Source organism: Watersipora subatra, chromosome 4 (assembly GCF_963576615.1).
Source record: "Watersipora subatra chromosome 4, tzWatSuba1.1, whole genome shotgun sequence".
Lineage (NCBI taxonomy): Eukaryota > Metazoa > Bryozoa > Gymnolaemata > Cheilostomatida > Watersiporidae > Watersipora > Watersipora subatra.
This window is the reverse complement of record NC_088711.1, coordinates 18226773-18252356: the sequence shown is the minus strand read 5'-3', so window position 1 is coordinate 18252356 and position 25584 is coordinate 18226773. Positions and strand designations below refer to the sequence as shown.

General features: G+C 35.9%; 1 protein-coding gene across 2 annotated transcripts; it reads left to right on the top strand.

Moving 5' to 3' along the window:
* Positions 1-57: 57 nt before the first annotated feature.
* LOC137395209 (epidermal retinol dehydrogenase 2-like) lies at positions 58-25578 on the top strand. Of its 2 annotated transcripts, none has more exons than XM_068082052.1 (8): positions 58-167; positions 4737-4900; positions 7568-7752; positions 9386-9517; positions 11328-11457; positions 19210-19327; positions 20578-20703; positions 24934-25578. In XM_068082052.1, exons 2-8 carry the CDS (start codon positions 4750-4752, stop codon positions 25007-25009), a joined length of 918 nt encoding a protein of 305 aa, XP_067938153.1. In that variant the 5' UTR covers positions 58-167; positions 4737-4749; the 3' UTR covers positions 25010-25578. The 2 variants fall into 2 exon arrangements, with proteins under 2 accessions (XP_067938153.1, XP_067938152.1); XM_068082051.1 differs by lacking the exons at positions 19210-19327; positions 20578-20703; positions 24934-25578 and adding exons at positions 16160-16271; positions 17610-17735; positions 17823-19112.
* Positions 25579-25584: the final 6 nt, after the last annotated feature.

The window sequence follows — 25584 nt, the reverse complement described above, 5'->3', positions numbered from 1 at the left end:
TGAGCCACTGCAATTATACCTGACCTTACGCGTACAGATCAATTACCTATAAGGAAAAGCGCTGCAAACCTCTCCGACGCCCGGCCTTCATATTTTTTCGGATTCACACAAAATTGAAAGCGGCTTTAATCGCTTTATACAAACTAAATAGGCGTTGTTTTTACTTGGTAAGTTTTTGTGCATGTTTACCAACGTGTGAAGTGTCAACAGCACAATAAAACCCTTATAGTTATGCTTTTGGTATCATCAGTTATATTTTGCAATGGTTTCTAATTGTTCCTCGTTACCAGTTTTACGACTTGCCGTTTACACAAATAGGTACAGTATATGTAAGTACTGAATTGATTCCCGTGCAACGTGAAACGCCTCACTTTAATAAGACACGCCCTCCATAAGAAGTCCTGCACATCGTCATTGCGTCGACGATGTTTAGCAAAACTGTTTTATTTTTTGAAAAAGGCTGCTTCTCGTTTTGATTTGACTGCTGTCGAATAATTATACTTGTTGTCTTGCGACAGTAAATAAAATAATTGTTTTTTTTCACTAGAAGTAGTTGGCTGTGCAAAAAGTAAATTGAACTTTGCAAGTGATGCAAAGTATTATGTCGGTTTTTACTTTTTTTGTCATAGCGGCAGTTAATTTTTTTCACTAGGTTTCGTGCAATAAAATGGGCTCTGTTGTCAACATTGCAGTGCGTAAGCTGAGACCATTTCTTATCCGCTTTAGAGTTTAATGTTTATTGAAAGCTGTTGTGGTTGGTTGCGTATTGTTTGAGTTTGGTGAAAAAGAAAGAGAATAAGCCGATCGTGCAGTAATATTAGTCAGTTCTTTAATAACTGTAATTTGACTCATGCATTAACGAAATCCCTTCTATGAAATTCAGCTTCACAGCAGGGATATCACTAACTCTGAAGTCCAGATAATATATGCGTAGAAGCTTTTTAAGTTTGAAACAAGTCTATACCTTTATGCACAGCCATTCTATTGTATCTTTGGAATTAATCAAGTGTAGTCAAGCTTTTACATTTTTCGTGTACATTAAAAGAAATGCTGCAGCTAGATCTACCACAGCTTTTTAGTTGCTGCATATAGTCATTTCTTCGCTCAAACAGTAAACTGGCCACCCCAGTAGAAAACTCTAACAGTTTTATTTATTTCATAATTCATGGTTATCCTTACCCAATGAAGCGTTTTGTGCCTTATTTGTCAGCAGAGTTGAATTTTTTAAGTTGTCTCATTGCCAGATACCCATAATTGCTTATCAGTCCTTACTGCTTGTTTTCGTTTGTTTAAAAACATTGTGACTTGCTAGCTGTTCAGGCTTTTTTATTGCATCATTTTGTCCTAAGCATATAAAATTAGCCCCATACCAGAAACCTAACTTGAATTCGCATTATCTTTTATCTATAGATTGCATTGAATATGAATCTCATCTGGTTGCTTAGCGCTTGCTAAAAGGATTGTTCTTGTTTATTCATTGAAGATCCTTGTTTATCCAATGGGCTGCCCCAAGAAACTTGTTCATTGATATTAAGATATTGAATCTTCCGTCGTTGAAATTGGACCTTTCATGCAAATACAGACTGTTCAAGTATTGCACTATGAGTCTATGGTTATGTCATCCAAGATTCTTGCATCAACAGTTCCAGAATATAAACAGTTGAAAAGGGTATCATGCAATAAAATTAAGAATTTGTAGCCAGAATGAGATGTTTCTCATAGCTTGGCATGATAGATCTCTTTTTAATAGTGCCAAGATAATGACTTCCATTACTGTCAATGGATGGGTCAAGCTTGAACAAATGGCATTTTAATTTAATACAGTATACTCTTCTAGAATGTTCCGAGAATGTTTACGTTATAGTGATTTTATGTTATACGAATAGTAAAATTCATGTAAATTGCCTAATCCATTCCTAGATCTGCCCAAACTCACCCATTAAGCCCATTAAATAAGAAAAAATTAAACTTGACTTTTTAATTTAATAACTTAACAGTGTCCGTGATTTGAAATAGTTTGTATTATCCTTCACTTTTCTCTTTTTTATCACTTTTATTTGGTTTGGGGACAATGATTACGGTAATTTTACGTTAAGGGAATCGTACACCTTTAATGTCAATTTGAATCGATTGTTTTCACTTTTTCCTACACAGGAAGGTCTACTCCACAAAGAAAAAATGCTTGTCTAAAAAAGTTAACCAAAAAGATATCTCTATCATAATAAAAGCGTTGTCTCTCTGCCCATCCGTCCGAAGCCAGGATTAAAGGTTAGGATAAACATCACTTTCAGCGAGACTCCAACTCGTGACATTCTGTTTGGTAGTCCGACACTCCAACACCTGCCCAAATCGACTGTCATTGGGCATGTCTGAATAATTAAGCAGCTACTTATTTTCTGCGTTTTATCAGCAAGTCGACGATCTCTCCCGTAATTCGCGCATACAAGTCGACTCGGCGTATATGCGCGAATTTACAGTATGTATGACCATTTCTGACAACCATCTATTAAATTTAGATACCATTTTTTACCAGCGACAACTAAGTGGTATCGATTAAATTTTTCTATCTGATTGAGTTATATTAACTGACAACAGAACCCAGCAAAGTTGATAAAAACCCATTACGCCAGAATGCTTTGCTCTGGCTAAACAGCCAATTGTAAAATGAGCTGATCTTTTTATAAGCCATACAGTTTGTTGTCTGTGCTGAACATGATGATGGAAATATGATATGTGATATCATGGATAGACATTGTACCCCAACAGCTGCTGGCTGTAGTGTAGTAAGTATTATAAACACTAGCATCGCAAATACATAAAACAATTTGGGAAATGAGCCTTAATCACATAACGGACCAAAAAATGCACCAATCAATAAATAAACACAAAAACTTCAAAATGACCAAGTATGCTACAAAACTGCCCAGCCTCAAAACAACTAATCTTCACAAGCAACAACAATGTATTTGAGCCATCTTTAAGCGCCTTTCAAATACAGACCATTTGTAATAGCAACACAATGATCATTCTTGCAAGAACACCAAACTATAGGAAAATGCAGTGAGACAAATGCAAGGACACAGGAACGCTGGTGTTTTAAAGTTTGGTTTAAAAAACCTGGTTTTAACATGTACTTGCTGTATTTGTCGACCTCCTTCTCTGGCTCAAATCATTTGATCGCTAATAGCTGAGTCGGCATAAGGGGTGGGTGATGCGTAGCTGAAAAAATGGCCTTCAAAAACGCCCATGTTTATTTGTTCTGTCGGCAATATGCACAGCAATTAACAAAAATTTTCAAACAGTACTTCACCATCGTATTGGCCCGCCTCGCTGATAGAACGAATCTGTTATAACTGCATATTCCCACCTTTGGTAATATGCACGTTTGTAACTGAAAAGTCATGCCGCAAAACAGATTTCTGTCAGGAATCGTGATTCATGGACAAGAAAAAGGATGGATGAACGATAGTGGATGTGTCAAATGTATTACCGAAGTTTGGGTTTATTGGGCAGACACTACGAAAAAAACATTAAATTTCAAAAGAAATGTTATTCCTGAAGAGAATTGTAGCGGTGATAATTTGAATTGTGAAAATTGGGACTTAATGTATGATCCATCTCATGTTGAATAGGATTACTAGTATTTTAATATTTTATAAATAAATCCTGTCATATCATGTAATTTTGATTTGCTATGGTTTTGTGAAGGTAAATTGTACTAGAAGTATAAGTCGAGGATGGCTTTTTACACTTGAAATCTGGTGTCCAACTTTCGACTTATGCGCTAGAACTTATGGTAGGCCATACAATTTGTAATGACTTAGTTGGAAGTGGGCGGATCACTGACTGTTCTCTTAGCGGTGGTTGAGTAGAATTTGTTTTTTAGATTCGCAACTTGACTAAAATTCCAAATCTGAAGCTTTTCTTTTAATGCAGCGAATATTTCACATTGGGAATTTGAGTTTTTCTGGTACATGTGCAAGCGTATTGAGGAACCCGTGAAAACTTTAATGATGTTGCTGAATTTTGGTAACTGCTTTCGAAGAAAATTCAGCACTGTGAATTATATTAGAACAATAAAAGTGATGACATAATCAAACTTAGGTGATGCATATAGGCAAACGCTTCTAAAATGATATTCAATAAATTATTTGAAAAAAAGTCTGTTATATTGCTATGTGGCTGTGTTATATTGCTATGTGGCTGTGTTACTCAACTGCACTGCTGTATTACTGTAACTGAAATTGAGCATCAGCATACACTATTGAAATTTTAATAGTGTTTTGCATTTGTGTTGGAACCAATAATACCTTGATGTCTCAAGTTCACAGTTGTATTTAACTTCCTCAAGCCACTTGCATTAGTAGTTAGTAGACCTACCCATATTATCTTTTAAATGAAATGATAACAAGGAAATGTAGCACTTATTGGCATAAGTTCTACATTATATAGAACAAATCCTATTTAATGAGCACGATCAAGTCTATGCCACCTGTCCATACTGATAAAATATATTTATATTGATGGACCATTTTCATATTATTAGACTACAGTATATTCATATGGGTGGACCATGTTCGTAATGATTTCACATGCTCGTATTGATGGACTCTGGCCATATTGATGGACTCTGACCACATAATTTCATACCAATATGTAGTGCACTCTTTAACCCGTTGAAATAAGATAATCTATTAACACAGAGGTTTCACTTCATTTAGTCTCCTAACTTTTAGGATACAGCTAAAGATGTTGGACTTCGAGCTAATATTAGAGACGATAATAACGCTCTTTCTGACGTTATTCTACATAGTCAGCGGAATGGTCAAAGCAGTCCTTCCAGTCAGTTGGCTTCCCAAGAAAGATATTTCAAAGGACACGGCTTTAGTAACTGGGGCAGGTTAGTTTTGTATCCTGCCTGTTTATTCAAGGCCTTCTGGTTCGCTTTTCGGTAATTTTCGGTGAAAATTACACAACATTTTAGTAGATGCGATCGGAAAGTATCAGTATTTTTCTATCACTTGCGATTGTTTTATGTTTGAGGTGACCTGATTCAAGATTAAATTCAACAAAACTTGATCGCAGTTAAAATGCTCGGAAAAAAACAACATTCAAAATGGCATCACCACTTGTTATTGTTGCGATAGTTTATATACGGTGGTGATAATGGGTAATTATTGGACCACTTGAAATAAACACATTTTTTGTTGTTAATTCATATGTTGTTCCGTCGGTATTGTGTAAATTATGACAATATGCACATCAATGGAAAGCTCAGAATGTACTGGATAAGAATATTATGTAAAACTAAGGGATATTTGCTTTATTAGTTTGATTTCGGTACAATATGGCATTTTTGGCATAAAGTGGTACAAAAATCCAAAACAAATACTGTTTAAATTTGTGCAAAACACAACCTAATTTGACATAATTTTAGAACATAGCTCTGAAAAAATTAATTGGTCATGTTTTTAAGTTCCATAAGCCATTTTTAACACAATTTCTTCCATTTTTAACACCATAAGCCTAGACTGACATGAGAGGATATAATGGGTGCCCATTAAACAGATTTTATCACTAGAGTGCACCTTTGGTTGTCGACAAGATGTCTAGAAAGTTTGCTTTTCAACTATGTATAGTATGTATGGTCTGAGATTATAGGGAAAGGGAATTTATGCCATAAATGAAAAAGATCATTATGAAATTACCAGGTGTTCCCATTATTATGATCACCACTGTAGGATATTGCATCCAAGTTGCAGCATGACGAGTCTGTATTCTATCGATCTCTTTGCAGCTATGGACATAATTACACTGTCGCTTGATCTGAGCAGTTTATCTCTGATCAAGTTTTGTTGATGTTAATCTCGAGTCAGATCACATCGAACATAAAACAATCGCAAATGATAAAAAAATACCCACAGTTTCAGATGAAATCGGCTAAAATTTTTTGTAAGTTCATATTGAAAAGGTCATTTAGCAACAGGTAAGAAAATCCAGCTGCGAGCAACTTTGGTAGCTGTTCGAGATTGCACCGGTTGATAGAATATGTCAAGCGAATTTTGTTGAAAGATAACATAACACACAGCGTGCTGAAGTTAGCACACATCCTGTTAGATAAGCTGACTACATCATCTCCTAACCTTACTGGCAACTGATAATGCGCAGACTTTGGTCGCTTAGTGTATATAAAAGAAGTGAGAGTGGACCGCTTGCTAATCTCTTTCATCAGTTGACCTACATTCTCTAAGGCTCAATAGTTTGCCTGGGTTATGCCTTCATCTTTGTTCATCATAAGACCGACAGTGCAATGCATTATGCACCCTCTGATCGGCATTCTACTGCAAACAATTGCTTATACTTTTTATTTCGAGTTAAATAAAAGATACCTGACAGTCGTTTTGAAGTTTTCATAAAAAAGCTTATAGACATACGTATGTTGATGGTTGGTTTAAGGCTGATTCACACTATATCGCCATCTGTCAGCGATGTCCTCTCGGCGATTATTCATTGACTATATGCACCGTAACCGATGGCATCATCGAGGCATCGCAGACACATTGGCAAAGTTTGCAGCTGTCAAACTTTTCCGATAGTTAGCTCAGCATCAACGACAGCCTATGCAATGTGCACTGCTTCAACGATGATGATTGGTCGTTGTGGATTGCTTGATCTATATCTTCTTTCATGATGGTTGCTGCGGGGCTAGTATTTTATTGTTTTCGTGATCCCGTAGTATGAGGAAAAACGCCATACAATGGACTATTCGCTGATGGAAACACTGATGGGTTTGTGATAGTGTGAACACTTTTATTACAAACGATTACCAGAGTTTTCGTGATTAACACTACATATGAATATAGTGTGAACTAGTCAGTTTTCACATGTTTAGCTGTAATCCAAACTTATAACATAAGATCTTATCTGATATATCGTCTGCTTCTAACATATCATCTGCTTCTAACATATCATCTGCTTCTAACATATCGTCTGCTTCTAACATATCGTCTGCTTCTAACATATCGTCTGCTTCTAACATATCGTCTGCTTCTAACATATCGTCTGCTTCTAACATATCGTTTGCTTCTAGCGTATTGTTTGCTTCTAGCATATTGTCTGCTTCTAACATGTCGTCTGCTTCTAACATATCGTCTGCTTCTAACATATCATCTGCTTCTAACATATCGTCTGCTTCTAACATATCGTCTGTCTGCTTCTAACATATCGTCTGTCTGCTTCTAACATATCATCTGCTTCTAAAATATTGCCTGCTTCTAACATATCGCCCGCTTCTAGCATATCTTCTGCTTCTAACATATCTTCTGCTGTTATTGGTCATCAACATTCGTCTCGACACACTGTTAGGCAAGTCCTGTCATTTTACCTCAATTATGATCCGTATATCCAATTTTTACATTATCAAAACAATGGAGTTGTATCACGCAGCGGTTTCAGTAATATCAATAGAACTATTTTGATGAGTGTGTAATTTCAGTTGTCGCAGAATAATTGCATCATTGCTGCTCATTTCCTGTCCGAATCACTCTCATATTATAGCTTGTTTTAGGAAGTGGAATTGGGCGGGCTCTGGCTATCAGCTTGGCTAAGCATGGCTGCCGGCTTGTGCTCTGGGATATTAATGAAGAAGGAAATGAGGCTACAGCTTCAGAAATAAAGAGATTTGGTGGACGCGCTGACACCTATACTGTTGACTTGAGCAAACGGGAAGATGTCTACAAAGTTGCTGACCAGGTAAACAAATTGGGATTGGGTTGTAGCATTCAAAATTGAAGAAAATTTTGTTTCATATTTTAGAAATATTCCTAAAAAATGTTTTGTTTAATTCTTTTCACAGACCATAAGACAATGAGCAATACTGCAGGTAATTATATATGGCATTAGGACATGTATTATATAGAATTATGTATTAAATTATATAACGAAACTAAATAAATTGAAAATCAGTCAAAAGAGGTATTTGCTCTCACTTTGCCTCTATAGTAAAAACAGGATGAACCTTGATGATTGAGAGGAGGGATGGTTAATGGGTGAAGTTGCTGGTAAAGGCACACAATTTGTTTAATAACTTGCTAAAGGTGAAGTTTAAACCAACATGATTTAACTATAATGTTTTGATCGTGGTTATTTTTTAAATATCGTTTTTACTTGTCATGATCTTCTTCACTCATTGCAAGCATTCGTTTCTTCACCATCACTTTCTTCTTCATTCATTCCTCATTGATCAATTTTTTGAAACATCTACAAAGCCTTCTGGTAGTTCTCATGATGACTACCAGAAGTCTTTGTAGATGTTTTGAAAGATTAACCCAAAGTATAGTTGTTCAATTTCTTATTATTCGTTGTCTCCATTCCAAGTATTACCTTCATTCTTCAGCCCGACTACCATTCACACTCGTCTTATGGAAATGTAAATGATTTTAAAACTAAAGAAGAAAGGTGTGAAGCACTGTTGAACATTATTCGAATGTTGCAGAATCACACTCTATGAAGGAGAACTAGATACAGTATATGTGCAGGGATTTAAAATGTTTCATGAAATTTTGAACCCTGCATGTTGAAAATTACTTTGTGACATACATATATTTCTCAAGTTTTACAGCTTCTGTTGAAAATATTGTATGGTGAGCTGATGTAAGCTGAGGTTTGACTGTATAATCATATATATTGATATATTACGAAAGTTAATCCATGGCATTTGATTTTATGTGTGTCTTTTATGACCATATCTTATCATATCTTAAGAAAACAGCCTAACGAGTTGCTTTCCCTCCTGTTATTGTAAATGCATGGTGCTTTCTTGCTGCATTTTAGCTTTTATTTTCTGTTTTCAATGATCAATCAGTAGCATTCATAAAATGGACATACGTGTTTTTGTATTGTTTTTTTATTTTCTTTCATTCGTGCGCATCATGGTTTCTCGATATTTTCTGAGGGCGAATGTACATAAATGAGTTTTGTGAAATCAAGACATAAATTGCAGCTGAATTATTAAAAATATAGCACAGTAATTTACTTTGTGATATCATAACTAAATGCTGGTCTTCACCAGTGCGTCCCACAATTAACCTAATGGTGGTGAACTACTTTTACTGTTGGGTGTAAAAGTTTTATAAAATATGGTATGCGTAGTTTTATGTTTATGTTTATTCCATTTTTATCTGATTAGAAAAGGTGCAAATGCCCTCTCCAAGCACAAAAGGTTTGAAGAGCCAAAGCGTTGTATTTAAAAAAATCTGTAAATTGGATACCATAATCAGTGTCCACAGGCTTGTCTTCTAGAAATTGGTCTCTAGTGCAGGTGTATCCACAGCATTGTTTGTCTCTTCTACAGCCGATCTCATAGCCTTGAGTGTTTCTTGTGCAGGTGTTGTCAGAGGTGGGTGTGATTGATATCCTTGTTAACAACGCTGGAATAGTGACGGGAAAAACTTTCCTTCATTGTCCAGATGCCCTTATTGAGAAGAGCATGCAAGTGAACGCTATGGCGCATTTTTGGGTGAGTCCACCACTCTTTCACCTACCTACTAAGGGTGCTTTCTCATGCACACCAAGAGGAGCATGTGTGAAAAAATGAAGAAACATGCATATATATTCATGCCACAGACAGTACTGTTTCGGCTATTGAGGCCTCATCAGTGCAACTTAGAGCCAACAAGGGAGATAAATCTTATTGCCAATGAGAGTTGACTTTTTGTTATGAAACAACGAAGTTGCCCCACACACTTTAAGAAGGTCAATATGCTGACATAAAAGTGTTCGAATCACAAACATAATGAGCTTTGCACTAAGGCTAATAGTGCCGCACCTCTCACAGAGTGCTCAACCGAACCGAAGTAAGGGAGCATATACTAATGCTGCAGTCAGTACTGCTTCGGCTATTGAAGTCTCCTTAGTGCAGCTCAGAGCTGGCAAGGGAGATAAATCAAGAGCCGACAAGAGAGTTGAAAACCTGGAGCTGTCCTTTGAAAAACGACACAAATCATGAGGGATCTTGAAACCTTTAATTCATAAACATAATTCATACATAAATTTAATTTATGTATTCATAAACGTGGAGTTATCCTCCACATACTGCTCTCACCAAGATGCCTTAGACAAAGTAATTACTCTATTGATTAAAGGATGTCACGTGGATGAGTCCATGAAGAGATTTATTATGCGACAAGCTGTTAGTTGTCTTTAATTGAGATCATTAACTAATAACTGTTTAATGACTCGATGAACACTCACCTGACTCTAGTTATACTCAGTACACTATCATGTAATATAATGACTGCACAAGCTATCCTACACCTCCTACAATCAGTAGGGGTGTAGGATCAGACCCCACATCTTATGCATCTGTTCCATACTCATTTCCCTTAAGCATAGGGAATTCAAAAATACCATATTAACAATGCCGGGCAAAATAGTCTGGACGAGAATGCTAAATTGGCTAGTTTAAACCAAATTTGTTATCTCAACATATGGTTGTCTCTCATCCAGATATTATGGGTATTTATATATCAGTGGTATGCTTAGACACTCAGGCATCCAACTAATCTATTTTCAAAGGAAAATTTGAATCTTCTCTCCGTTTAGTCAGCAACGTTCATTGTAACTCAAATTTTAAGAAGATTGCCAAATACTACCATATGGTAAAGCTAATTTCCTCAATCCAATGACCGTTTTCAGGGCTGTGATATTACAAAGAGTTGTTCAAACCTGTAATGAAAGAATATTAGGGAGTTCGGATCAGAGACGTTTTTTTTATTAAAAATGCAACTATTGGTGATACTTGTAGATATGCTACCTTAAATGGTGTCTACCTTGTAGACTTGAAAGATGTCTACCTTGACTAAAAATGATAAAACTATTAACAGTATACAGAATTAGAATATATGTATAGTTTTAAAAAATTATCTGTAAAAACTTGACAGTGGTTCAAATCCAAAAAGTACAAAGAATCCATGCGTTTCTGATAGTATGTGCCAACTATTTGTTCGGCACTGTAGACGAATAATCAATTGTTTGTAAGTTTTGTTCGTAATTTGTCTATAAGGAATTTGTTTATGTAAACACCAAGAAGAAAAAGGCAGTTGTTCAGGTAGTTGTACCATAAACAGCTGAGTAGTGTCACTTGTCTTGTGCGTGAGTTTGATGAAGGTACAGTGTAAGGAGCAGAGCATTTTACAACAGTACTAGGTGCTGATGGTTGGGTCTTAAGCTAATTTAAGAAAGAATCACTACTCTATGCCTTAGTAGCTGATTAGTTGAACAACATTTGTTTATCGTTGTGATTATTTAATATGAAGGTGTTGTTGTAGACTACCAAGGCTTTTCTCCCAGCTATGATAGAACGGGATCATGGCCACATTGTCAGCATTGCCAGTACAGCAGGCCTTGTAGGTGTAAACGGATTGGCTGACTACTGCGCCAGCAAGTTCGCCGCTGTTGGTAAGAGAATTAGTCATATCATGTGTGAGGCATTGGTGGGAGGTTCCTACGAATCTCTCAGCAATGTCAGTGAATTATGCTTAGTAGGCTTTGATTTAAGATATTAGTGGGTATAGGTACCATCCTGTACAGGTTCGACAACCCTATTACCCATATGATCACATGATGTGGCCATGGACTACATGGTTCAAAGGTGTAGTTCATATACAAAATAACATGTAAAGGTGTCTAAGGGTAGGATGTTACCACCTAGAAGAAGACTAGATGGTTACAACTGCTCTCCCTGTGCAGATGCTCTCCAGGAATCGAATGGGTCTGGAAAGTGCAATTATTTAGCACTTCACATATCGTTAAGTGATTGACTGTTAACTAATTGTTAACTGTTAATCGTTAACTAATTGAATAAATATCGCAGCAGTTTGTTTAGGCTGGCACGATTATAGGCTAACAGTCTGAGAACTCAGACCTAAAAAAGCTTCAATTTGTTCATCTTACAGTTGAAACAACTGAGTTGAGGTGAGCAAATGCATTTTGTGAGTGTTAAGGTGAGTTGGGGGTCAGATACAGCTGAACTAATGCATCGAGAGACAATGGCTCAGGTTTTCAATTGTTGTCAAAGGAACATTGTTAAAGCCTCAATCCTAACTTTGGATTAATTTCACAAATAGGAAAGTGGTCCATATGGGGGCAGCACTCAAATAAATCTTTTTATATTTGAATCAGTATGTAATCCGTAAGCTGAGTGATCATAGGAACAGCTTTTTTGTGACTTTTCGATTTGAATGGATTCATCCTCCCCTGGTGATAGGCCAATCAAGATGAGCTGGTGCATCAGCAATCTATTGAATTTTCACCTCTTTATGTAGTTGTTTTTTGGTGAAAGCAACAAGCTAAAGGAGTTTTTCAAAGCAGTAGATAATAGAATCCAGAGGATTTTAGCTTGGAGAGTTGTCATTTCATGCAACACTCCTCATGATGAGCGAGTTGTGCACAGGCTAGCATATGTGCTTTGTAGCATTAGGTTTCAGTGCCTGTGCTCCTTCATCATTTCCTGTGTAACTGCTTAGTCTTTAGCTAGCTCCACACTCTATTTGCCAATTCTTGCATGCAGCAACTGTGAGATGGTCTTTCCATCTCGAAGTTATTACGGTACTTGTCTGAGCTTGTTTAGGTGGATCTGTCACCATCTATTTAGTATTTCTAGCAGTAAATAAGTTAGGCGAATCGGTTTTCTATCAGCATTACCATGTTCTATTGATTATGAGAGGGTTTATTATGGTAGTTCATATACCACAGGTAACTTTTACTAGCAGAACTTCACAATTAAGGTTGTACTGAATGGTGGACTAAACATATAAAAGGAACACGAAATCAATCAATGCTTTAAATCTTTTAATAAGGTTCAAGTATTTCTGTAATTTATTGCACATTTTTTCTGAATGCTGTGCTCTGGGGTGGAATGCTAAAGCTAAAAGTTACATGTTACTATATACTGTATACAGTATATAGTAACGTGTAACAGTATATTATATATACTGTATACAGTATATATAATACCGGTATTATCACTATATATTATGTTAGGACGAACACTATGTCTGTATGCGTTTGGAGGAGAAATAGCATTGATACACTCAGAGAGTTCAGTGTTCACTTGTTAAAGCTGACATATCGCTCTAAGATGCTCTGCAGTATTGTTAGCTATGTTCGGGGAGGTCCTCATACACAATTGCGGGTCATGGGCACTGCCCCTCACGAATTATAATGGTTTTAAGTGACCTTGGGATTTCCTTCAAACCGATTGGACAGATCTGAAAGGTAATAAGTGACTGTTTCTAAGCTTAGCTCTTCAGTTGTATTTCTCTGTAAATTATGTTGCTTTCTGTGACTAATTACTGTTGAGCTACAGCATGTCGTATTCTAGTTAAAAGTGGTGCGATTGTACGATCAAAAAGATGGAACATTCGTCTCCCAAGTGTACTTGATATTTCAATGGTTTGTTTTATATGCATCCTATCGAACATTTTTATAACAGCCGGTGGCCCCTATATTTATATTTAATTACCCTGAAGTCTAGAAGTTATATACATTGAAAGCATTGTATAGTATCTTCTGTCCATAACCTGTAGCTTACATAGTGTCTAGTGTTATTTAGTTTAGATACATTTATACCTAGTTTTAGTCTAGCAGTCTAGGAACATGGAATAATATTATTCCATTATTATTCTTACATGGAATAATATTATTAATACTATTAGTCTGGGAACAGGAGGAGTATTATATCTCACGGTTTTAATGATTCACCAATTGGTAATCTTTGTTGAAACCCAGTCATCTTCTCAATATGGTAGGACATATTGAGAGTCGACATATAGGCGTAATCTTTTTATTGAATACGTTAAAACACCATTTACATAATTGGTTTATTACTATTTATTACCATCCTGGGCCTTGTCTTTATAAAGCTATCTTGCACAAGTTTGGCTCAAGCAGATATGAGATTATATTCATCATTGGAATGAAAAAGAATTTTACCCCCCCCCCCCCCCCCCCCCGGGGTTCATTACTTGTTTGTTAGTTTATGTTTGACGTAAACATTAGTAAGAATTTCATGAGAAGCCTCTTTTTATTTTAGATTAATTTTGTTCTGCCGTTCAGCTGATCTGCTTTTACTGGCCATTCCAAGATGATTTATTGTGTCACATCAAGTGTATTTTTGTCTGAATAATGCGATTTTATGAGGAGTTATCTTCACTATTAATAAACCATGCATCTTAAGAGTTAAAATTGACTACAAACAATCGTAATGTCTAATGAGTTATCTTCGCTATAAATAACTCTGGAATGAGTTATTTTTACTGTGAGTAACTGGAGTGTCTGAGGGGTAATATCTATTACTAGTTGTACTCCCGACATTGTATGGGTAATAAAAAGCTTTTGCACAGAAAACTTATTTTTAATCAACATATACAACATTTGCCATTCTAACTTTTAAATTAAGTTGTTTGTTTATTTCTGTGTGTGCTGTAAGTTAAAGTTAATATATAAACATATATTTGTAGCATAAAGGAAAAGTCGGGCATGTATTTTGCTTCTGGTAGTTCAAGCGTGGTAGCTGCAGTGTGAAAAGTGCGTGTTTTAACCAATCATCATTAAAGATTGACAGGTGTAATAAGTATGCACACAGTTATTGCATAGTATGGCGAGTAGGCCATGGGGTGTAGTGGATAGCAAGCCTGTCTGCATAACCTGGGTTTCTGAGTTCAATTTCAGTGCGAAGTGGTTTTTTCGTTACTAAAACTTGATCGCTATAACTGGACATGTGGATGAGAAACCAACCAATGACAGACCATCGAACACTTGGATTTATACAGATAGAAGATGAGTAATCCAATGGTGTAAAGAGCTGTCATCACCACAAATAATCTTATTGTTTGAGGAGTTATCTACACCATGACTTACCTGAACGTCTGAGAAACTATCTGTCACGAATAATCAGTGTCTGAGGAGTTTTCTCAAAGTTAGCATTTGACGATCAACTGCTGCTGTTACATTAAGTAAAAAGCTCTTTTTTCTATGTCCTGATGAAACTTCGGCTTTACAAGATGCATGGTTAATGTTTTCAGAAACTGATAAATGCTTATTTAAAAATTCATCTATGTGAATCTATATAAAATAAATTTGTAGGTAAACAGTGCAAATTAATATTCTCTGGTATTATTTAATGTTTCAGTTGTTACCTTGGCAACTTGAGTAATCAATTCTATGCACGTCAGTTAGTGAGTTAGTCAGCAGCTACACACTTAGTACTTGAACTCAGTCAGTCCGCCGCCAGCTAGTCTCACTAACAAAACCATTTTAGTTCTAGTGTCTGCTCAGTGAGTTGACTCCAAACTAGTCTAATCAACACCACAGGCTATATTACTAACAGTTCTAGTATCTGCTCAGCTAGTCGACTCCCAGTTAGTCTAATCAACACCACAGGCTATATTACTAACAGTTCTAGTATCTGCTCAGCTAGTCGACTCCAAACTAGTCTAATCAACACCACAGGCTATATTACTAACAGTTCTAGTATCTGCTCAGCTAGTCGACTCCCAGTTAGTCTAATCAACACCACAGGCTATATTATCAACAGTTCTAGTATCTGCTCAGTGAGTTGACTCCAAACTAGTCTAATCAACACCACAGGCTATATTGCTAACAGTTCTAGTATCTGCTCAGCTAGTTGACTCTCAGCTAGTCTAATCAGCACCACAGGCTTTATTACTAACAGTTGTGTCTGCTCAGCTAGTCAACTCCCAGCTAGTCTAATCAGCACCACAGGCTATATTACTAACAGTTCTAGTGTCTGCTCAGCTAGTCAACCTTTACCTTGTCTAACTAATACCACAGGCTATTTGTGAATACCAGTTTGCTCAGGTGATCCAGCTCTAACAGCTCATGCTATGACATTGTGTAACCTGTCTAACTTTTGCTTTCTTCACTGTCTGCTCTCCTGCTCGGAAGCTCAATTGGTGTCATCTCATTACCCGCTGCTCTCTATGTTTGCTCAGGGTTCATTGAGTCTCTCGCAGTTGAGTTGGTGCAAGCAGCCAGAAATATAGACACTACCGTAGTTGGTCCTTACTGTGTCAACACTGGCCTGTTTGACGGATTTAAGAGCCGGTGAGTTATGCGTCCCTTACTGTTCTATATGCAGGCTTTATGGAGTCGCTGTGTGTCGAGCTGAACAGCATGCACAAGTCCATAGAAACGACGTCTGTGTGCACCTTCTTTGTCAAAACAGGGCTTTTTGATGGCGCATCCACTAGGTACACCTTTAAAGTATATCTTACTGTAACTCCCTCAGGCTAACATAGTAGTTCATGAAGGCTTGTTTTACTGCTGTTATATCTTGCTGAGTGGGTGATTATTACATGATAATCACTAGATATGTGAGTAAAAACCCAACGGTTCATTATTTATTGATTATGCTTTTCCTTACAATTCTATCATCCAACTGTTTGTAGATAACGTAATACAATTTATAAGCTTTTTTAAAGTTATTTTTTACTTTCCAAAGTTCACAAAAATATTATTTTTATAAATTTTGCTAGCATATTTATCTAAGATGTTTTGTATAGTGCTTCAGGTATGCCGCTGGTACCGGCAGCCCTATCATTGACCATTGCTGTTGAAGAGCAGAGTATTATTTGAGCTAGGACATACCTGTTTGATGTGGTAACCAAATAAATATGGACAGGAAAAAACTAGATGAGGGACATCGAACCCACATTCTTAAAGGAACCATATTTTCTGGGCTTAAGTCGCACCAGCCTTAAAATGTATAATAATGAAGAAAAAGCCATATATAAGTCGTACTGGCGTGTAAGTCAAGTTTTTTTGGGAAAATTTGTTTGGGAAAATTTATTTGATAAAATTGAACAAAAACAGACATATTTAAATTTTAAATAACGGACAAATTAAAAATATAATAGATACAACAACAGGCTGAACGGTATAGCTTACACTACATGACATGATGACACAACTGAGCGTGCTAGCATAACATGCTAAGAGTTATTCCAATAACTCTCGCATGATAGCATGCTAAGAAATTTGCCAGAAATTATCTGTGTCAATTATCTGTGTCAATCCAATGAAATCTTCGTCAACGGTGCTACTTTTCAACAACACTAACAGCAGAGGTAGAAGAATCGGCCACTTAGCTTTTAGCCTGCAATTGACACTTTTGTTTTCTTCATTTCAATAAGAGTAGCCTCCGCCTTTTCCCAGTTTCCATTTCAAGTTTCTCACCAACTCTAACTTTTCTTTCTGCTGCTCGGTAATGTGTCAATAATTTCCTGCAAAAGTCACTCCGAAGTATGAGGCGCACCCTCGACTGCACTGAAAAACCTGACCTTTAGTTCGTAGAATACGGTAGTTTTAGAAATGTTTAGTTCAGTTGTATTAATTATCAATCATGAATTTTACAGCCGCAGGTAAACTTCTCAGCTCATTTTTACAGCTACAAGGGCTGTGAGTCATGCTGGTCGGTGGACTATTTTTGTGACAATCATATTCTCAGTTTTCCTGTACATCAGAACATGAAATTAAGGATGTATAACATATGCTGAGTTTAATTACCTGTCTTACTTTCCACGTTGCAGGTTCCCTAGTATCTTACCCATTTTGGAGACCGACTTTGTTGTCAGTAAGATAACGGATGCAATTCTTACTAACCAGAGGACCTTATACATTCCCAAAGTTATTTATTCGCTCGTTGCTCTTAAGGGGTGAGTGATACGACTGCACTGATCACTATACAGGATAATGCTCATATTTGGGTAAATTTAAAGCTGTATGTTGATTAAATGTTGTAGATTTTTGCCTGATAAAGCCGCGATGCTCCTCCAGAAATACACAGGAACAGCTAACTCAATGGACCAGTTCACTGGAAGGCAACCATTAAAATCAGATTGAGCTAATTGACTTCCTACTGGTTCACTAAAAGCCAGCTTCGATTTTAGGAGTTCATTAGCTATACGCACAGCTAGTTTCCTTTGAAATGTAATTGTCTTCACCTGATTTTTATGTAGTTTATTGACAGAATTTTTCTTGTTATACTGCCTGGCAGTCTGATTGGAAATATTTTGCAAGAAAAATTGTGTTTTCAATGTTTTAAATTTTCTATTACACACTTGTAGATTTTTTTGTTTTTCCACTTTTTTTTAAAGGTCAGGCGCATTACTTTGTTTAGCATTTTGATAATCATTTTTGTAAAACTTACAAAAACCTGCATTCTTGAGAAACTAAAATGCTGATGGCAATGTATAAATGAACCACTTGCTGCATGGACCTTCTTTTGTCTGCTTGCCATTGGAGAATCCCATTATGATTATTGTAATGTCTTCTTTTCGTTCCGTAAAGATATAATCATTTATAAATACATATATAATAAACTTTTGATTGCATCCAACATTTTTCTTGTTTCATCACGAAAACTAATTGACCATCTACTTGTAAGCTATGTAGCTTATTATTTGGCGGTTGTTCGCGCAAACCCCTAAAAGAAAAGCTCAGTTCCCTGCATCTTGACACGAGCGGTAACAACTATTTTTGTAATTTTCATCAAGGGTAGACAACTCCTTGATAGAAGTGTCTGAGAAAGGGCAAGTTATGGATATGTGAGCCATTTTTATGCCAACTGCCTGGCACTAGATAAATGTCATTGCTTTTGTGTTTATGTCCTATTAATGTACAGACAATATGAAGGGGTGTACATTGCAGCGTGCGTGCATATTTGTACATGAAAAATTGATTTGACCCTTCATGGCTTTGTGTTTTATTTTTATCATTTGCATAGGTAAAATAATGTGTATTATAGTATATGCCTATAAAGCCACTATACAAATAGTTTGCTGGTGTTCAATTAGTGGTCTCATTATTGTTGTTGGTGTTAACCCTCGCCTAACACCCCACCTTACACTCATCGTATCTATGATTTTGTTTGGGTAAACTTATTACATTGTATATGCTGCACACAAGCTAGAGAAAAAGCAAAGCTTTACTGGCTGTAGCCGTGTAGCTAGTGGTCACTCATAGGCTTATTATTATTTAAATGGTTATATGCATTTGGTTTCCATATCGTAGAGTTTAGATAAATACTTGTAACCCATTGATCATCTGAACAGATAGCTAGATTATAACTGCAAAGATATATTTCTAGTTATCTATCATAATAAATAGTATAATACTAAAATTTTGTAGGATTTTCCGAAGCACTGACACTGGAGCTGCACGTCGAACAAAAGTCGATCAAAACTACAGTTGTATGTCCATCATTTGTCGACACTCCAATGCTTGACAAGTGCAGAATATATACAAAGTAAGGTGTTCTCTTCCTGCTACCTGTTCACATGTCAGCATGTGCGTGAGTGTGTTTCGAGGTCTTAAGGAGTGCTGGCCCTTACCTCTGGTTGTACTAAGGCTCTAACAGCCTAGTACTGGCTGCAATATGTCATGAGGCCAAGTACATGGATTCATTTTAATTGCGGCATGCAAATCTTTAGTATATTGAGTAAAGGTTCAATTTCTGACAGGGGCTGACAATTCCTGACAGGGGCTGGCTGAAAATTATATAGGCTAGCAGTCTAACAGTCCTGTGAGCCGTGAGAGACTGTCATGTGTAATCATTATATCCATAATTATTTTGTTATAGGTCAAGGTGATTAAGTGGTGTAGTGGTAGTGTACTTGCCTTTGAATCTATTAGTTCGGGTTCGATTCCTGTGCCAGGTGATCTTTTTTCCTAACGCACTTAGTGTGGCTATGAATGGAGACGGCTCTTATTATAGTAAAGATTTGGAACAGGAAAAAGTGCTGTCCAATGCCTTCTCTATATAGTGGGTGCTTCTCAACATAGTGGGTGCTTCAGTCAGGCCATTTTGCATAAGGTCATTTTTAAACAAAATTGTCATAAAACAAAAACGTCTGCTTTGCATCATTTATCACAAAAAGCAACATTTCCATCAGTAACTGTTGGATTATTTAAAAATCTAAAATTCTTCCCATCCAGACACTTTACGAATTTCGTAATTTTCTTTTAGCCTTCCATACTTTTAGAAACACTAATCCATTGATTACATATTACACACATCATTCCTTAATGGTTCTACCACCTCCACCTTCCTCCTCTGCATCGGGTAATAGGCGGGTCATGTTTCAAGTGTCGGCAGTATGGAACTCTTTGTCAACTAACATCAGAAAAATAAGCAGTTTTAATCACTTCAAATCAAGTCTCAAGCAACCTCTTGATTCACTCAAATAGTCGCTGTGTATTTTTTCATTTAAATAAATTATCAAACCGCCAACCAAGGCTCACAGCCATGACTAGCTATGTTACTGCTTATGTGGATCCTCGTTGCACCTTTTTTTCATTTCTCACAGGTATTTACTTTCGTTTAATGAAATAAAACAAACAAACATTGTTGTATTTTGTTTGAAATAAGTCCCTTAAAAGAATCACACAAAGTTATTGATATTTCAGCGTTTCTCTCTCTGTATTTTGCAACATTGATGTTGCATATCTTGGTCATAAAATATGTACATAACATGAACACTGCTTACAATCTTTTAGGTACCCCAAAGTTGTTCCAGTCTTAAAGATTGAGGAAGTTGTTCAGAAAACAATCTTAGCGATACAAACAAATCAGGAGGTCCTCTGCATACCGAAGGCCAATTATGCTCTACCAGTCCTAAAGGGGTAACTATATCAATAGTCTTACAGTTATAACTGTCTATTTACCATAATAGAAGGATAGTATTTTTGATGCGCTATAGTCTTATGAGTATATTTAAAAAATTATAGATATATATTTACAAAATGTTAACTTTTAGTACTATCAGTAAGGCTGGCGATGTTCAGCATATATTTTATTTTGAATCAGATAGCCTGTAGGTGAGTGTTTTGGAGGCTGGTTTTTAGGAACCAGATGGAGTTTGAAAACCGAATATTTTTAATGACCTAGTAGAAGGCCTTGTGAAGTCTGGATGAAATCGGGAAAAAATTTGGAACACGCACACATGTGAGGGGGTTTCCTTAATACCTACGTATTAATACACCTTCGAAAAAACTCACAGGCTATAGTTTAATTGCTGTCAGACTAATAATAACCCTAATATTTAAATAGGCCTAGATAGCTACACTAAACTGTGATGAACAGTGTTAGCGTAGCCACATAATCCTGAAAGGACGATTTCCTGTTTATTGATAATGCCCGCAGCTACACTAAACTGTGATCAACAGTACTAGTGTAACCCCATAGCCCCGAAAAGATGACTTTTGTGTTATAATTGCCACTTCCATAACGTAGCCCTATGTAATTGAGACAATCAATTGACTTAGGATAATCAACTTGACATAGTGACATGATGACTATGGAAAGTTGTACAAACTCAAACAATATCTGAGATAATCAGATATTGATAAAACAACGCTGTTTAGTGATAAGCCGTTACAGCCTAGAATAGCATGCGACTAAAATATCTTATCCACAATTTAGATTGATAGATATAATAACAAGCTTAATTTCACATGTTATAATTCCTTTTATTTACTAATTCAGACTAAGACATACCTTGAATATAGAATAAGACTTAGAATGATATTCAGATAAGAGCAGGAAAAAGACTGAGTAAAAATAAAGTAACACATTATTTTATACCCTCTAAACATAAATGGTAGGCCAATAAACTTAGAGTCTCTATATACTTGGTCCAATCATTATCCTTTTACATGTAAGCTATTTACTCTGTAGTTCTGGAGTCAGCAAAAATACCAAGCTGACCACCGTTCTTAGCAAACAACATGATTCACCATTTCATAATTTCAGTCTACCGGTTGCTTGTCATGAAGAAGGCAAAATGCTCAGCCAAACAAAAAATGGCCAACATATCACACACACAATTATATGCTATAAATCCATCACACACGCACACACACGCACGCACACACACACACACACACACACACACACACGCAGTGACAAAGTAGGATGTATCTATCATGTAGTACATGTATCTATAGATTGTAGTTATAATATACATGTATCTATAGATTGTAGTTAGGTAAACTTGATACTGAACATAGAAGGCTGTTCAACCCATACAATTTTAATTGTTTTCGGTTGTTACTTTTTTAAACATTATCCACCAAATCATTGGTTTGTTTTCTTGTTCAAAGTAATTATATCATTATGGAATGTCTACGCAAGCTTGGTCATTAAACTTGAAAGTGTGTTACTCTCTCTTAACCCAATCGCAATACCAAAATGGTTTTGCGATGAAAAGGAAATAATTGTAATATCTGCGTAAGTAATATATATCTTATATATAAGATATACATATATATATATTGTAGTTAGTTATCCTACTACTAAAAGTAAATCGACAACTAAACATGCATAACATAAAATTCCAAGCCTTAAAATAACTACATTAATAGTAATAAGTGGAGTAATAAGTTAAAGTAGAAACTTATCTGGAAAGTATAATTTTTAATTTTTTCTACAACAAATCTGTTCCACAATTTGATGTCATTCGGTGGGTGTTTATGCTAAAAATGAATTTTGGTTAATATACTGTGTATATATATACATATATATATACACAATATATATATATATGTATGTATATATATATGTATATATATATATATATATATATATATACAGTCAAACATGGATAACTCGTCCACGGATAGCTCGAACACATGGTTAATTCGAACATTTCCTTTGGTCCGTTCCCACGTAATGATAAATTGCTATAGATAACTCGAACTCAACACTGTTAATTCGAACTGTTTTTTTGCTCAACAGCTACCGAAACGGTTGTTTTCGCTTTAGAAAATCACTTTATTCAAAGCCATAGAGGTAAACTTCATCTTTTCGTAATTCATAAGCGTCGTTATTACCACCATCGGCAAAATATTTTTGCCAACGACTTTTCTAAAAGTTTGGTGAAATTTGATTTATACTGCGATACGATGAATAGCACGGGCTAGCCGGGTCACGCGCGCAAGAATTTTCGCCACGCACATACAAAACAAAAATCGCATATTGTTTTGTATGTGCGTGGCGAAAATCCTTGAGCGCGTGACTCGGCTAGCCCGTGATGAATAGTTTTCCGACGTTGATTCCGTGTTGAATCAACGTCGGAATGTTGAATGTTTAAAACGTCTTAAAAAATGTTGTAATTAAAAGTATACGTTGTCTGAGCTACAAAAAACTATTCATCGTTTGACCTAAACACAGAATACGTGTGTACATTCAATAAGTATCTATTAAAAAAGCGTGAGTGATATAGAATGTACCGTAAAACCTCGTAAAACTTCTAATTGAACTGCCTCGGAGTGTTGCTCTTAATTAATCCCAGGTAAAGTAAGGTAATCTGCATAAACTTCAAGAAAAAACGGCAAAATTGATCGTGGGTAAAACCCCAAAAGAAAAAAGTGTCTTTTCTTTTGAGCATTTCAACAACGATCAAGTTTTGCCAATGTCAATCTGAAAAACGTCCTGGCAATAACCATCACCTCAAACAACAAACCAATCCCAAGTGATAGAAAAATCTCTATACTTTTTCATGAAAACGTTTTAAACTTTACATTAGAAGCATTTAATTTTAAACAAGCCATTTGCGCTTTTGATTTATATTATAGTTTGTATATGTACATGTATCTACTAATAAATAAGTAAATATATGGACTTGTGACAGTGCTCTGATAACTTGAACGCTCTGATAATTCGAACACTTTTGCTCGGTCCCTTGAAGTTCGAGTTATCCATGTTTGATTGTATATATATATATATATATATATATATATATATCTGTATATATATATATATATATATATATATATATATATATATATATGTATATATATATATGTATATATATATATATACTAGATGAATGCCTGGCATTGCACAGGTAATAAAAAATTTTTTGCTTAGCAAATTTATTTTTAATCAACATATACACCATTCGCCCATTTTAAATGAAAGTGTTTGTTTATTTCTGTGTGCTATAAGTTTATTAAGTTAATGCTATATATACATATTCCAGCAATTCGGGAAAGTCTGGGAACATATTTTCTTCTAATAAAATTTTTTCTTTTAGTAAATTAGTTCAAGCGCTCTAGATGAAGAAGCATGGAGTGTGGTTGTTTTAACCAAATGCCAATAAAGATTGACAGATGTAATAACTATGTTTACAATTATTCCAATGGTATGGCAAATAGGTCGTGTGGCATATTGGATAGCACGCCTGTTTGCAGAACCAGGGTTTCCAATTTCAATTCCAGAGCGAAGCAGGTTTTTCATTCCTAGATTTTAATTGCTATAACTGGACACACAAACTACAGGTGACAAAGAAACATTAAGATTTATCTGTATAGATGCGTATAAAATTCATCTGTCAGTAGCTTTCAAAAAGTTCCGTGAAACAACATAGCTTAGGATTCCTTAATTGACTCTCGCAGTTCGCTTCGATCTATTAGCAGTGGAAAGCTAGCTAAACCTACATAACTGTAGCTTTGTGATGAATATTATGCTATATGCTTTGATAGCGAGATGATGCTATATGGTTTGTGAGGGATCTAATGGTATTTATAATGCTTTATATAATGCCACCTGCTTTAGGAGAGCATGATGCTATATGCTTTGTATTGTAGTGATTGTAGTGATATCCAACATTATAAGGTCATCTGTACATACTTGTATATGGCTATTGTAGTCTCTTAAAAGCATTAAATTAAATTGGAGCTTATCATCTGTGTCTAGAATGTTGCATATTCACTTTCATATAGCTTTCCATTCGAGAATATCAGTTGTACTGTATAAGTTCTCAAGTTGTAAGTACAACTACTATATAGCTCGGTTCGTCTGATTCAACAAAATTTAATGAAAAATTTGTCACTAAGCCGGGGTGATTTTAGGCTTCTTCCATGTAAAACATTCAAAGCTTTGCTGAAGCTGATCGGGATCACAGGTGCTGTATCAGAGAAGGAGTAGTTGTGGCCCTTGAGAACCACTGACTGGTAATGTTTTATCTTCACAAGGCATTCCCATAGAGAGAGGCTTTGACATGCCAGATGTTTTTATTGATAGCGTGTGGTCTCAAACCTTTACTAAGTTTGCTACTAATCTTTCCTACTGATTATATATTCCTGTAAATAGACATTTCTATGGTATTTTTTACTGGTGTGTCTAATATTTGTCATGTTTGTTTGGGTTTTTCCTTACAGTCTCCCATTTATAGCTGAGACTAGGTATAGACAGGAGGCATTATGATATAATGATTCAACCTAGGTTCTAAATCATTCAACGCTCCAACTACATTGTAGGGGTGTAGGCCAATCTCAATTAAAGACTTTCATGGCCCTTGCTGAACCAACTTTGTGTCTTTCGACATCTATGTATTCAGTCACCTGCTAATTCCTGTTGCTCAGTGTTATACTGAATGTCTTCAACCATCTTTGCTTATAGTATTTTATTGCCTACAGTGGTGAAGTATCAGATTTGATATTTACTAGAACCAAGTTAATACCATAAAATATACGTTAGGTTTGCGCCTACTACCATATAAC